This window comes from Hemiscyllium ocellatum, chromosome 18 (assembly GCF_020745735.1).
Source record: "Hemiscyllium ocellatum isolate sHemOce1 chromosome 18, sHemOce1.pat.X.cur, whole genome shotgun sequence".
NCBI classification, from domain to species: domain Eukaryota; kingdom Metazoa; phylum Chordata; class Chondrichthyes; order Orectolobiformes; family Hemiscylliidae; genus Hemiscyllium; species Hemiscyllium ocellatum.
In genome coordinates, this window is record NC_083418.1 from 26,078,111 (window position 1) to 26,091,354 (window position 13,244).

The 13,244-nt window shown below is 40.8% G+C and overlaps 1 protein-coding gene across 5 annotated transcripts in view; it reads left to right on the top strand.

The window, feature by feature from the left end:
• The window catches only part of slc25a22a (solute carrier family 25 member 22a), a 193,204-nt gene that overhangs the window by 124,010 nt on the left and 55,950 nt on the right, over positions 1-13,244 (top strand). For 3 of the 5 annotated variants that reach the window (XM_060838769.1, XM_060838770.1, XM_060838771.1), the window contains exon 10: positions 3,460-5,576. The exons of 1 other annotated variant lie outside the window; for it this stretch is intronic. In XM_060838769.1, coding sequence (XP_060694752.1) covers positions 3,460-3,613 — 154 coding nt within the window. In that variant the 3' untranslated portion in view covers positions 3,614-5,576. Of the gene's footprint in view, positions 1-3,459; positions 5,577-13,244 lie in introns of those variants that run through there. One more of the 5 variants, XM_060838772.1, reaches the window with a different exon arrangement.

The window sequence follows — 13,244 nt, forward strand, 5'->3', positions numbered from 1 at the left end:
CCGGAGGAAAGATCACAGAAGCGCTTCACAGGAGGCTCCCAAGCACTGAGGATGTCACCTAGACAGGGGATGAAACACCTGCAACACAAATTGCCAGCTCGGCGAACAGAATCACAACAAGCACCCGAGCTACAAATCTTCTCCCAAACTTTGAAGACAGATACAAAATGCTCACTTTACTGCTTCACAGAGTCATGCAGCACAGAAACAAACCTTTCGGTCCAACCAGTTCATGCTGAACACAATCCAAAACTAAACTAATTCCACCTGCTTGGTCCTGGCCCAAAACCCTCCAAATCTTTCCTGTTCATATATCCATCCAAATGTCTTCTAAATATTGTAATTGTACCCACAATAATCACTTCCTCAGGATATGTTTATTTAAATTGGATAGTGATGACTCGCATCCATTTACATTATCCAGACCTTGTCATCCTCAAAATTGGAGATGAGTTGTCTTCTTGAATTGCTGCACTCCTTGGAATATAGGAATGCCCACAAAGCTGTTAGGAAGGGAGTCTGTCACATACCCCCTTTCTTTGCTTCGTCTTACTCTGTTTTGTCAGTGAGGAAGCTGATGGAGTTTTTGGATTTCTCAATATGCTTCCACTTATACTTTCCACTAGCTGGTAACCAGTAATATACACCTAGCACATTAGTACCCCTATTATTTCCTCATTCTAAGTAAGTAGACTCAATCCTTGACGCCTCTATCTTCTGCATTGTGGTGTTATTCTCAATCACTATTGCCATCCAACTCATTCTTTCCTGTTCCATCTTTCCCGAACATCTTGTGCACAAGACTACTGAGTGCACACTTCTCTGCTTTTTTGAGCCAGATCAATGTTAACACCACAAAAACCTTTTTCCAAGTGGCTCTGTTCCTGCCATTCCTATTTACCACAAGTTGTGTATTCACATAAATGCACAATCAACTGAATGTAGTCCTAATCACGCAGCTCTTGGTCTGACTCCTAGTGTGAGAGTGGAACACGTTAATGGGACTCCTGTACTGCTAGTCTGATCCTGCTTAACTGTGTGACAGGCACACATTCCCTTTCTCCCTGCAAACCTTCAACTTTGGGGGACCATGCCTAAAAGACACAATGTTCACCAAAACTCTGTCTGGTGGAGGCACCACACTGACACCAGCTGCTGGTGAAACTCCAAGCTGATGATGCACATGTGGCTGTCCAAAACACCACAGAATTTACAGACTTGTTGCAACACAACAAGGCCATTCAGCCTGTTGTACCTGCACAGGTTCTATTACCCTGTGCCAATCTCCTGCTGTTTCCGATATTCTTGTGTAGTAGTTTTAAACCAAATAATCATCCAGCACCCTCTTGAATGCCTCAATTGAACCCTGCCTCCACCACATTTCCAGGCAGCGGATTCCATACCCTAACTATTCACTGTGAGAAGAAGTGTTTTTTTCTCCATTGCATTTGTGTTATGGACCAAGCCAGGGCCCCTCAAAATATTTTGCGAAGTTGGCCTAACTATCTTTTAAAGGCAGATGTGAGGTGGATGTTCCAGGTGTGATGCAGCTGGTCAAACCACTCGGCTTTAAGCAAAACAGAATTTATTTAAACACTTACAGTTGAAACACGAGCAAAAGAAAATGGAATTTAGAATAACTTAAATTTTGGAAAACTTAACCGACCTGATGTTCCCATCCTGTTGCATCCCATAAACACGCCACTTGGCAAAAAGGTACATTGAAACACAGATTCATGCAGGTAGGAGCAAACCTTAAATTTTTGAAGCAATCTCAGTGAGAAAGTCAGCCAGGAATCATTTGCTGAAGTTTGGAACCATTCCTGGACACCAGCTGCTACAGCTAAATCAAACTCGAATAAAACTGAACTGGGAGAACTGGCCACTCATCTGCCATTGCTAAACTCTATTATTTAGGCCCCTTGGCCCTCTACCTTTACAACCTCTCTTAAACAAAAAACCCTAGGACAAAATAACTTTGTTAAAGTGACAGCATCATCACAATCACCATTCAATCAATTACCCCTTTTTTTTCACTTAGGGAACAACTTCTCCCTGAATACTCTATTCAGTGCAATCATGATTTTGAACACCTCTATCTTTTGCCACTTCCATGTGGATTTCATTTGTTTATGGGATACAGCTCTGCTCGCAAGGCCAGTATATGTTATCCAACCCTTATTGCCCTTAAGAAGTCACAGGACACCAGATTTTAGTCTAACAGGTTTAATTGAAATCACAAACTTTCAGAGCACTGCTACTTCATCAAATGAGGAGGAAGAATCATTGCAGTATTCCCAAGGCACGAATGTGTGAGTGTTGGAGGCAGGAATGTTTCTACTTGCCTGCTAAACTTGTTCTTTGATGCACCATTTCAGAGGATGGGTGAAGAATCAACCTTCTTGCTGCCTTTGTTCAGACGTAGGGTCATAATGGCAGATTTTGCTTCTCAAGGATATTAATGGACTTGACTGTTCAAAGTAAACTATATGATGATTTCATGGTGACTTATTGAGACCAGTCTTTCTTTCCAGGTTAATTTAGTTACCTGAATTTAAATTTCCTAGCTGCTGTGGTGGGATTTGCACTCAACAGATCTTTATTGGAGTACCAGTCTAGTAACATTACCACATTGTTACTTAGCTGATGAAGATAACTTTTGATATATCTCAGAAAGTGTTTGTTTTGATGCCAAATCTATCTTGGTAGAAATGGCTCGATGAGAGAGGGAATATGCTCGTGATGATTGTTCTTTTCAAAGTTGCTGGCTTTGACAACTGAATTAGGCAGGGGAAATTGCTGCAAGGATTTTACTTTGGTTATCATCCGACAACTACCAATAGAAAGTGTTTGCATTTGGATGTCAAGAGATGACCAGATGAAACTTTGCTTCAGTGCATCGCTTGATGAATTGGTTGTGGACACCTTTATTATATATTTACAAACATTATGGTGTGATCCTCCATGTGAAGAATGGCTCCGTGGATGAATTACTCATTTTCACGGATCTCTTGACCCCCTGAGATTGTAGCATGTCCACAAAGAAGGAAGAACTTGGGAGTGCAAACATTTGTAGTTTTGTACACAGTTGGTACTGTGAAAACAGACTCTAGGTGGTGCATGTGTTGTGCTGCATGTAATTTTCATAAGAACTAGGGAATGTGAATAGAAGTAGGCCATTGGGGTCCTTCAAGCCAGCTTTGCCAGTCAGGAGGATCGTGGGGAATCAGATGTGCCCTGAATTCACTTCACTGCCTGTCCTCCATAATCTTTGAAATTCCAGGTGGAGACCTGCCTAAAATTAGCAACTCGGTTGGGACATGGACTTGGAAACTCCACCTCAAGCTAATATTTGATATTGGCCGTATTAGTCTATGTGTAGCAGTGCTCACCGGCATTCATATCGGTGTTTGAATTCTTGGAACAATTCTGATTTCCTGTTGTCTTTGCTCATTGTAGGAAAATCTGGAGGAATGAAGGAGCAAGAGCTTTCCTGAAGGGGGCATACTGTCGAGCCCTGGTTATTGCCCCTCTCTTTGGCATCGCACAAGTTGTTTACTTCCTGGGAATAGCAGAGACCATGTTAGAGATGCTTCCACGTGGACGAGATTAACCCATGGAGCACCTTTGCAAGACGTCTGGCCTGGTTTCACAGGATCGAGTATGTCACTCAAAGAGCACAGTTTTTGGAGTCTAAAACTCAAAACTACCATCGTCCTGCTTTTTGCCCTTATTTCTACCTTGGTTGCAAAAGCCAAACTTTATTCTGCTTCTCCCAGTCATACCTAAAGACCAACAGTATTTTTTTTGTTGTTTTTATTTAAATTGTTAACACAAGGATGAAAGTGTTTGTGGTAAGTTAGCACCAGATAGTATAAGGATTACTGTAAGTTTATAACCCTTAAGCTGGTCAGTACTGACATGACAATAATGTTTTAAAGGGATCATCTCCCTTCATATCCAATCATTTAGGGTATTGAAGGAACAAATAGCGGGGCCTGAATGGAGTTTCAGCAGCTGAGCATTGGTTAACTGGCTCGTTAACACTAGTTTCTTTTGGGATCTGTGTGCAGGTGTGGAGTAACTTGATTTTGCAAAACAAAAATGCCATGTAAAGTTTACCCTTTATGGTGCTGCCTTTAATATGTTGTCAGAATAACAGTTAATTGGTCGTTTGACATTTCTGGGATGAAATTTGACTTGGGGAGGTAGTTAAATCAGCAGCATTGCATGGACTTTTATCCTGTTCTAATGACACCAACTGGATATGGGCAAGCCATTTCACAGTGGACTGATGTGATACTACCCCCTACCTGGCATTACCTACCCAAGGCAAATTTCACTCCCCCACCTCACCAGGTGTGTAGGTATCGACAGATTTGAATCAAAGCAAACTTGAAATGAAATTGGGCATCAGAAAGTCTACCTTTTTATGCCAAATAAAATGTGGAGTGAATAGTAGCCAGTGGCTGGCGGCTGGGAACCTGCATTGCTTTGTATGAGCTGGGTGAGGGGAATAAGGCGTTTTGGGCAGGTGCAGGCAGGATAGATGCTGATTAATTTGAAATTACCTCGATCGCTTTCGAGCTTGGCTGCTGAGTTGTATTGAACGCAGTGCAGGCCACCTGTGTTGAAGCTGCACTGGAGTTGATGATGTTTTCACTGTGGTGCAATGGTGTAATTTGAGCCGGTGCCCTTTTATCACAGGCACACAAAGGCCGTCTTCGGTGACTCTGTTTGGCTGACCGGTCATTCCCCTTTTATTTCAGCCTCAGAAAGAACCCGCTATCATAGAAACTGCAATGCGTGGCTTGTTTGTACCTGTCCCATCTGGTATTACTTTAACTTGCCTGTATTATAAGAGCAAGCGGCCACTATCAATTCAATATTAATAGAATCCAGAGGTGAAACACAGGATATCAGTTTCTGGTTTATAGGCAACCGAATTGTCACTAGACGTAATTAGCAGATGACGACAAAAACACTTCTTAAATTGTACAGTATGCTTTAATCTTCATTCAGATTCCTAACTCTCCTCATAAAAACCGCTCCCAAAAACATCCATGTCTGCCCAGCAGTCACCAGTCAATCGATCATGTGTGATACAGTGAAAGATGATTTCTCCATTGCAGTCTTTATTTGTTTAGTAACGAAAAATCTCCTCGTCACAGTTCAGGTGAACATCATGCAAAAGTTTCTGAGGTCTACCATTTTTACATTTTTGAAGTCCTGACTGATCCGAGGCGGTGATTCTTGGAGTTAAGCAGATAACAAACTGCTGAAACTAATTTTTCTGGGGTTTTGATATTACCTGAACTCCGTGTTTGCTTGAATTACTGCCTGGCAATCTACTGCTCTGACATCTGATATCTTTCAACTGCTGAGCCTTCTGCTGGCTGATCTGTTTAACATTATGCTGCTGTACAGTGGAACAAGAGAGAGGTGGCTTTTGGATGTACACGTTGTCATTTGTGCTGCTTATTGTCAATAGAAAGAAGAAACACGGGTACAATACACATAGGTTTATTTATGGGAGAATCTTTTTTTTCTTAAAAGAACAGAGTAATATTTTTGTAAAGGAGACCATTTCTTTGAACCACTGAACACCAAATCCTTTTAGAGCCATGGCTTTAACATACCTGATGCGATCCCTTTAGAATCATGAAGGTAAAGTTCTGTTTTTTTTTAAAAAAGTGCAGTACTTCTTATACATAGATTTGTCAGTATTACTTGATCTCGGATTCACATGGCTCGAGGATTATAGTCCCTGTCTTTTTTTTTTGGAGGTGCTGTGTTTTGACTGTTTTAATTACCAGTGGAATTATATGCTTATAGGCTGTGCAAGGATTTGAGGTCAGTGTTGATTGTCTGGAAGTATTGAACACACTTGAGAGAAGGGCCATTAAATCCGCCAAAGGATTTCCAGCATTTTTGAACTTAAGAACTGAAGGTCTTTCCATATGCGCAACACAGATAAAGGAATGTCTGTGGGAGGACTGGACAATGCAAACATGAATACTGCTGCTTCATACCATGGAGTGAGAGTTCAAATCTGGTTTACATATCTCTGATTTTAAGGGCCCAATTCAAAATCGCCTTGAGTAGTTTCTCAAAATTGCTATTTATTGACACTAAACTGCCAATCTCACCAAGACAGTAATGGCTGTCTGATGCAGGAAGTAAGGCAACTTTATACTGGTCCAGTAGAGAGCACTTTCCACAGATTATTACTGGGAATACTTAATGGTAGTAGGTCATGTCTTGCCCACGTGTTTCACTTCAATAAACATGAGAAACACCTGAATGTTCAAAATCTGAATTGGAAGGAGGGAAATTAAACAGATTCTGATTGTCAAAATGCATTTAATTAGCCTTTATTGTCACGTGCACTCGAATGAGTGCAGTGAAAAGTTTGTAATGTCGCCATACAAGGTACCTCTGTACACAATATTTAAGTATGTGTTACAGACTTGAAAGAATTCTCAATAAAAGTTTGGCATAAGAATAAAGAAGCTTTCATTTTAAAAAGTACTCAAATTTAAGTCTTCACCATTTTGCTGTTTTAGACAACGCAATGAAATTCCATGATAATGATACACTCCAAAAGGTCCAGTGGTGTTCCCAGACTAAGACTTTGCTGTGTGTTAAGGATTATTGGGCAAAATTTACCCAGTGCAGTTTTCTGGATTGTTATAGATCACTTAGTTACTTCATAGACCAGTCATACAATGAAATGCTTGAACTTTTGCTTTGCCTTAATTCCTGTTTGGTAGCATTCAGCTATTTTGGACCTCATGGATGCCCTAGGAATCAATTGAGTAAATTATAACTGCTGGAGATCGAAGTGTTCTTTAGGATTTCCAGCTTGAGCCCAATAGAACTCATGGGAGAGAGGCCGATTCATGTGTCATGGATCCTGTCATGCTCAATTCTTCACTGAGTTTCGAGGTAGTTTGCAAATTTGTATCGTGAGCTCTGTCTCTCCCTTAATTTTGTTTTGCTTGGAAGGCTGTTGAGTAAACTATGCATTTCTGGACCTGTAAGTAGGTTCACATAACTAACACTAAGATTGAATAAATCATGTATATGTAAAACTTTTTCCTCACCCAAACCTCAACCAAGATTACTTAGCCTTCACGCTTTAGCTCTCTCACTTAGGATCCTGATCTTTATTTGAGAACTGCAGGATGAATTTGTGGCTGATGCTTCAATTTGCATCAAATCTGGTGAGTTACATAAAAAACAACTAGTTCTTGCATTTGGTGATACCTGTGCCCTTGTTTTGTAAAGGTGTAATCGAAGTGGGAGCAAACCACAATTCTCGTTTGTGGTAGGATTATATTTTCGAATCAGCTCCTTTAGCTGCTCATTATTTTAGTTAATCCTGTAATAATGCAAATTGGAATATCGCAAGTGTAAAATGTTGCTAATTTTATATAATTTTATATCTCATATTCTATGCTGCTTAATAATTATTCATAGATTTATTTGGAAAATACAGTATTTCCTAAAGTGTTATTTTACACGGATCTATTGATTATTGATAGACTATTGCATTTTCTGTTTCTCTTTCATTTTGAAAGGAAAGCGTCATGGTTGTTGGGACAGGATTGGGTCTGTACTAAAAACAGTTTATTGATGTTTTGATGCATTTGTTACCTGGAGATTGATTGGGTAGAGTGAGTCAAGGTTTAGCACCCATCAGCTCCCGGATAGCAACAACTTTGTACCTCAAAAGCTCTGCTTTCAGTACCAGTGAAGGAAATGAAACTTGCGGTTTGCATTATTGAGTAGATGACACCTACTTCCTTAGTGCTTAGAAGATGAAGACATGAGCTCATTAAATCTGTAAAAAAATCTTCAAGAGCTTGCCAGGATAAGTGCTGGGAGAGATGTTTCTTCTGATTTGGAGTTAGGGGTCACAGCATCAGATTGAAAAGGTCAGCTATTTATCACTGAGTTGTGATTCTTAGGACTTTTCTGCCATAGATTCTTACTCTTTGATTATATTCAAGTTCAGCATTGATTAGGTTTTGAACACAAAAGAAATTGAGGGGCATGCGCATGGTGCAGTAAGTTAAGGCATGATCTTATTGAATGGCGATGTAGGCTTGAAGGACTGAATGGCCCATTGCGGCTCTTGAATCTAAATCTGATATTGGAGTTTGCTTGGCATTGTCCCAGAGGTATGGTATGTTCTTATCCATTTATCCCTATTATTGTATGTAATATTGAGCAGCAATTCTGTACTGTGAGGATCAATGAGATTGAGCACCAGCACAGAAATGAGTCAGTTGGCTCCACTAATCAATGTCTATGTTTGCTCTCCATCTCAGTCTCGGTTGACCTCTTCTCACTCTCCCTCAATCCCTCGACTTCCTGGATGCAACAAGCCTCTCCTAGATGCAGCAATGTCTTTCAACCACTTCATATCACAGAGTTCCATCTTCATCACTCTTGAGTAAAGTCATTCCTTCTAAATTCTTTATTTGATATATTGGTACCTGATTTGCATTTATGGCTTGTTGTGTTTTGATTGTTTTGTTATTCGAAGGCTATGCAGTTAAGGCCAACAGCACTGCCAGGTAGGGCACCAGCAACATGTATGCACTTGCAGAATTAGTTGCAGGGCTATGTCACTCAAAAAACACTGAAAGAGAACATCTTTGTGTGTGTGTGGCTTGATGGGTCCTTGTGTGTGGAGGGGGTGTAGGGGTATGGTGGGAATTCTTGAAAAGCTACAACTACAGTTTAGACCCTCTATAGTTTGGGGATGGAAGACTTGACCTGGAGCAGTAGCATTTCATAAACGGTATTGGCCTGTGACTGTGCAGTAAGCCCATGGTCAGTGAGCACATTGACAATGTCATCAACGCTGCTCTTGTATGTATCAACAGGGAGTGGGGACCAATTTCCTGTTCCAGACAACTGTCAGCCATGTCAGTGCCACTTGGAACATTGCTGTGGCAATTACTGTATAATCCACAAAAAAAAGGCATTTTTTTTCTGAAGAGAAATGCTGTTTCAATGCTAAGGTTTATTTGTTTTTGTTCCCCACAATGCCATTATATTGTAGTATTTACATTATGTATTTGAAATGCCCAAAGTTTGCCCTGATTGTAGATCGTTCCACTTAATGTCATTTCACTGCCATCATTCATTTAGTCTACGCTACATGACAATTTCACAGTCTAAGTTGTGTTAATTTCCAGTGGGTTGCAGGAAAGTGCAGAATACACTTCCACGCCTGACTCTGAGACACAAAATACTTGAACACTGAGCCTCATTTCTAGCCATTGACCAGCTGTGTGTCTGAAATGCGGAAAACAGCAGCAGAGTTGGGGGTGAGGGCTCATTCAGGTCGTAGAATTTAAATTCAATGAATCAAGCTGGAATTTTAAAGCTAGTCTCAGTAATGGGTGACAATAACAGCTATCATCAGTTGCATTAGAATATCAATTTGGTTCACCAGTACTCTTTAGGGAAGTAAACCTACTGTCCTTCTCCAGTCTGGTTTATTTGTGACTTTGGCCCCACAACAGTTTGGTTGATTCAAAGCTACACTCTGTAATGGCCTAGGAGGCTACTCCATTCAAACATATATTTGGGGATGTGTGAGAAAAGCAGACTTTGCGAACAACACCCGGGTCCCACAGAAGAATTTTTTTAAAATGTGAAAGTTTTTAATTACTGTAAACGTTCTTCCATCCTGTTCCCACCAGGTGTGAAGGCATAGCATTCCCTGAATGTGTCACTTTTCCAGCATGTCTGCAGCTTGCCTCTTTGCTCATCATTAGTTCATAGCACTAGTGGTCTCTTTTTCTCCATTAATCAAAGCAAGCATGATGGCTCAGTGGTTAGCACTGCTGCTTCACAGCACCAGGGACCCATGTTTGATTCCACCCCAGGCAACCATGAGGAATTTGCCCATTCTGCCTGTGTTTGTGCGGGTTTCCTCCGGGTGCTCCGGTTTCCTCCTACAGCCTGAAGATGTACAGGTTGGGTGGATTGCCCATGGGAAATGTGGGCTTGCAGGGATAGGGTGGGATGCTTTTTGGAGGATTATCAGAGGATGGTATACGCTTGAGGTATTAATCTACTTCTTTGCCTAATTTACACTAATACCTTAAAGTGTAGTAATGAAGGCTTCAAGAATCTTGAACAAATCACTCCATTTATTAGCAGCAATGATTCAGAAACTGAGGGACTCTCCATGTCAAAATGTTGAGTAGTATCCCTCGCCTTAAACTGACATGGTTTTTGTTTAATTCTGAGATTGCTGTGGTGCGATCAGACCTATACCTCATTGGTCCTGCACTCCCAAGGGTTTCATGCGAGGAGTGACATGTGTCTTTCTGACATTGCTATCTACATTCTGGCTCCTGTAATGTAATTTTATCTGATAGTCAACTGTCATGTGATAATAAATGGAATAACCAGACCATTGAGAACTAATGGTTTGGACAAATAGTTCATGTGCTAAATTCCGTCTCAGATGCATGGTCACTCAGCAGCTGGGACATTCCATGCACATCAATTGGTGTGAACATAAGTTTCTGCTTTCTGAAACCCTTGAAACATGGTTCTCTGAGCTCTATACAGCAAAAGAAAAACTGAAAGGGGTTGTTGGTCATGAGTGGGCTCTGAATTATTCCTGATGAAGGGCTTTTGCTCGAAACGTCAATTTCGCTGCACTTTGGATGCTGCCTGAACTGCTGTGCTCTTCCAGCACCACTAATCCAGAATCTGGTTTCCAGCATCTGCAGACATTGTTTTTACCTCTGAATTATAGCACCACTGTCTCACTCCTCTAAATTTATTTCCCACCCTTAATTTACCCTTAAGAGCTGCCTTCCTGAATATATTGGCTGGCGAGAAAAGTTCAGAGTCAACAACAATGACATATACGTCTAAAATCACATATAGACCAGACTAGATAAAACTGACAAATTTCCTCCCTTGAAGATACTTGTGAAGCAAATTTATTTTTACAACAATACCATGGTCTCAAGGTAACTGTTACTGATGCTAGCTTTTAGAAGATAGAACATTACAATGCAGTACAGTCCCTTCAGCGATCGATGTTGCACCACCCTGCGGAACCAATCTGAAGCTTATCTATCCTACACTATTCCATTTTTTTAAAAATGATTTCCTACAGAATGGAATCATCCATATGTTTATCCAATGACCATATAAGTGACCTTAAAGTTGGCGAGTCTACTACTGTTGCAGGCAGGGTGTTCCATGCCCCTACTACTCGGAGTAAAGAAGTTACCTCTGACATCTGTCCTATATCTGTCACCCCTCTTTCATGCAGCCATCGCCATCTGAGGAAAAACGCTCTCACTGTACAATCTATCTAACCCTCTGATTATCATATATGTCTCAATAGAGTCACCTCTCAACCATCTCCTCTCTAACAAAAACAGCCTCAAGTCCCTCAGCCTTTCCTCATAAGACTTTCCCTCAATAACAGGCAACATCCTAGTAAATCTCCTCTGCACCCTTTCCAAAGCTTCTACATTCCTCCTGTAATGCAATGACCAGAACAGGAGACGTCGCTCCAAGTGCGGCTGCACCAGAGTTTTGTACAGCTCCAACATGACCTCGTGGCTCCAAAACCCAATCCCTCTGCCAATAAAAGCTGACACACCGTACACCTTCTTCACAATCCTATCAACCAGGGTGGCAACTTTCAGGGATCTGTGTACCTGGACACCGAGTTCGCTCTGCTCATCCACACCACCAAGAAGCTTACCATTAGCCCAGTATTCTTTATTCCTGTTGCTCCTTCCAAAGTGAATCACCTCACATTTTTCCACATTAAACTCCATTTGCCACCTCTCAGCCCAGTTCTGCAGCTTATCTATGTCCCTATGTAACCTGCAACATCCTTCAGCACTATCCACAACTCCATCGACCTTAGTGTCATCTGCAAATTTAGCAACCCGTCCTTCTACACCCTCATCCAGGTCATTTATAAAAATGACAAACAGCAGTGACCCCAAACAGATCCTTGCAGTACACCACCAGTAAATGAACTCCAGGATGAACATTTCCCATCGACCACCACCTTCTGTCTCCTTCCAGCTAGCCACTTTCTGATCCAAACGGCTAAATCACCCTCAATCCCATGCTTCTGTATTTTGTGTAATAACCTACCGTGGGGAACCTTCTCAAATACCTTGCTGAAATCCATATACACCACATCAACTGCTTTATCCTCATCCACCTTTTTGGTCACCTTCTCAAATAACTCATTAAGGTTTGTGAGATATCACCTACCCTTCATGAAACAGTGTTGACTATCCCTAATCAACTTATTCCTTTCTAGATGCTTCTAAATCCTATCTCTTATAACTTTTTCCATCACTTCACCCACAACTTGAAGTAAGGCTCACTGGTCTATAATTACCAGGGTTGTCTTTACTCCCCTTCTTGAACAAGGGAACAGTCTTCTGGCACTATGCCTGTGGACAGATTATTCCAGATTTATTTTACAAATGCATCAAATAACATATATATCTAGCCCTCCAGCTTTTGTATCCAAATTCTGCGGCATCTTATTGCATCCAGGAGAATGGAGACCTTTTGAATAGTATTCAAATTTAAATTAATTAGTATTTCATTAGGTCCATTGTCATTTTGTCCTTTGACCTATGAAAAACCAGATAATCTGTGCATTAGGTCTGGGTTCATAACTGTGGTTTTTATGATTTCTTATCATAATTACAGTGTGTTTCCTGTTTCCTTGTTGCTTACTGCATTTATGTGGAGGAACAAGCATGATATAAAATGGGCCAGTTTAGTTCCTTTACTGAATTGGCTCAATTTGACCCCACACACAAAAATTGCTGTATGAAGTTTTTGTTGAGTAATAGCAGAATTTATTATTCATAGTGTTTTGATTACTGAAGAGCTGAACTCGAGTTGGATGAAGTGAACAGATGCAAATATTAACCACACTTAACAGTGCAAAATCTGATAATCATAAGTCACAGTACCTGTGTTGTCTTGGGTATGTGAAATTTGAATGGAACTGAGAGAATCTTGCAGATGATTGGACTATTGCCAGGGCAAAGTTGTAAAACTGATCTAATGGCACAAGTTGGAAAATGGATCAATTTTAGGTGAAGAGGATCAATTTTAGACGTTGTGATGTCTGAGAAACAAATGTATGTTTCAGACTTGTACCTGTTGGTGATGCTTGTGATATTGGCTTGAGTTTGTTCCTCACTGCA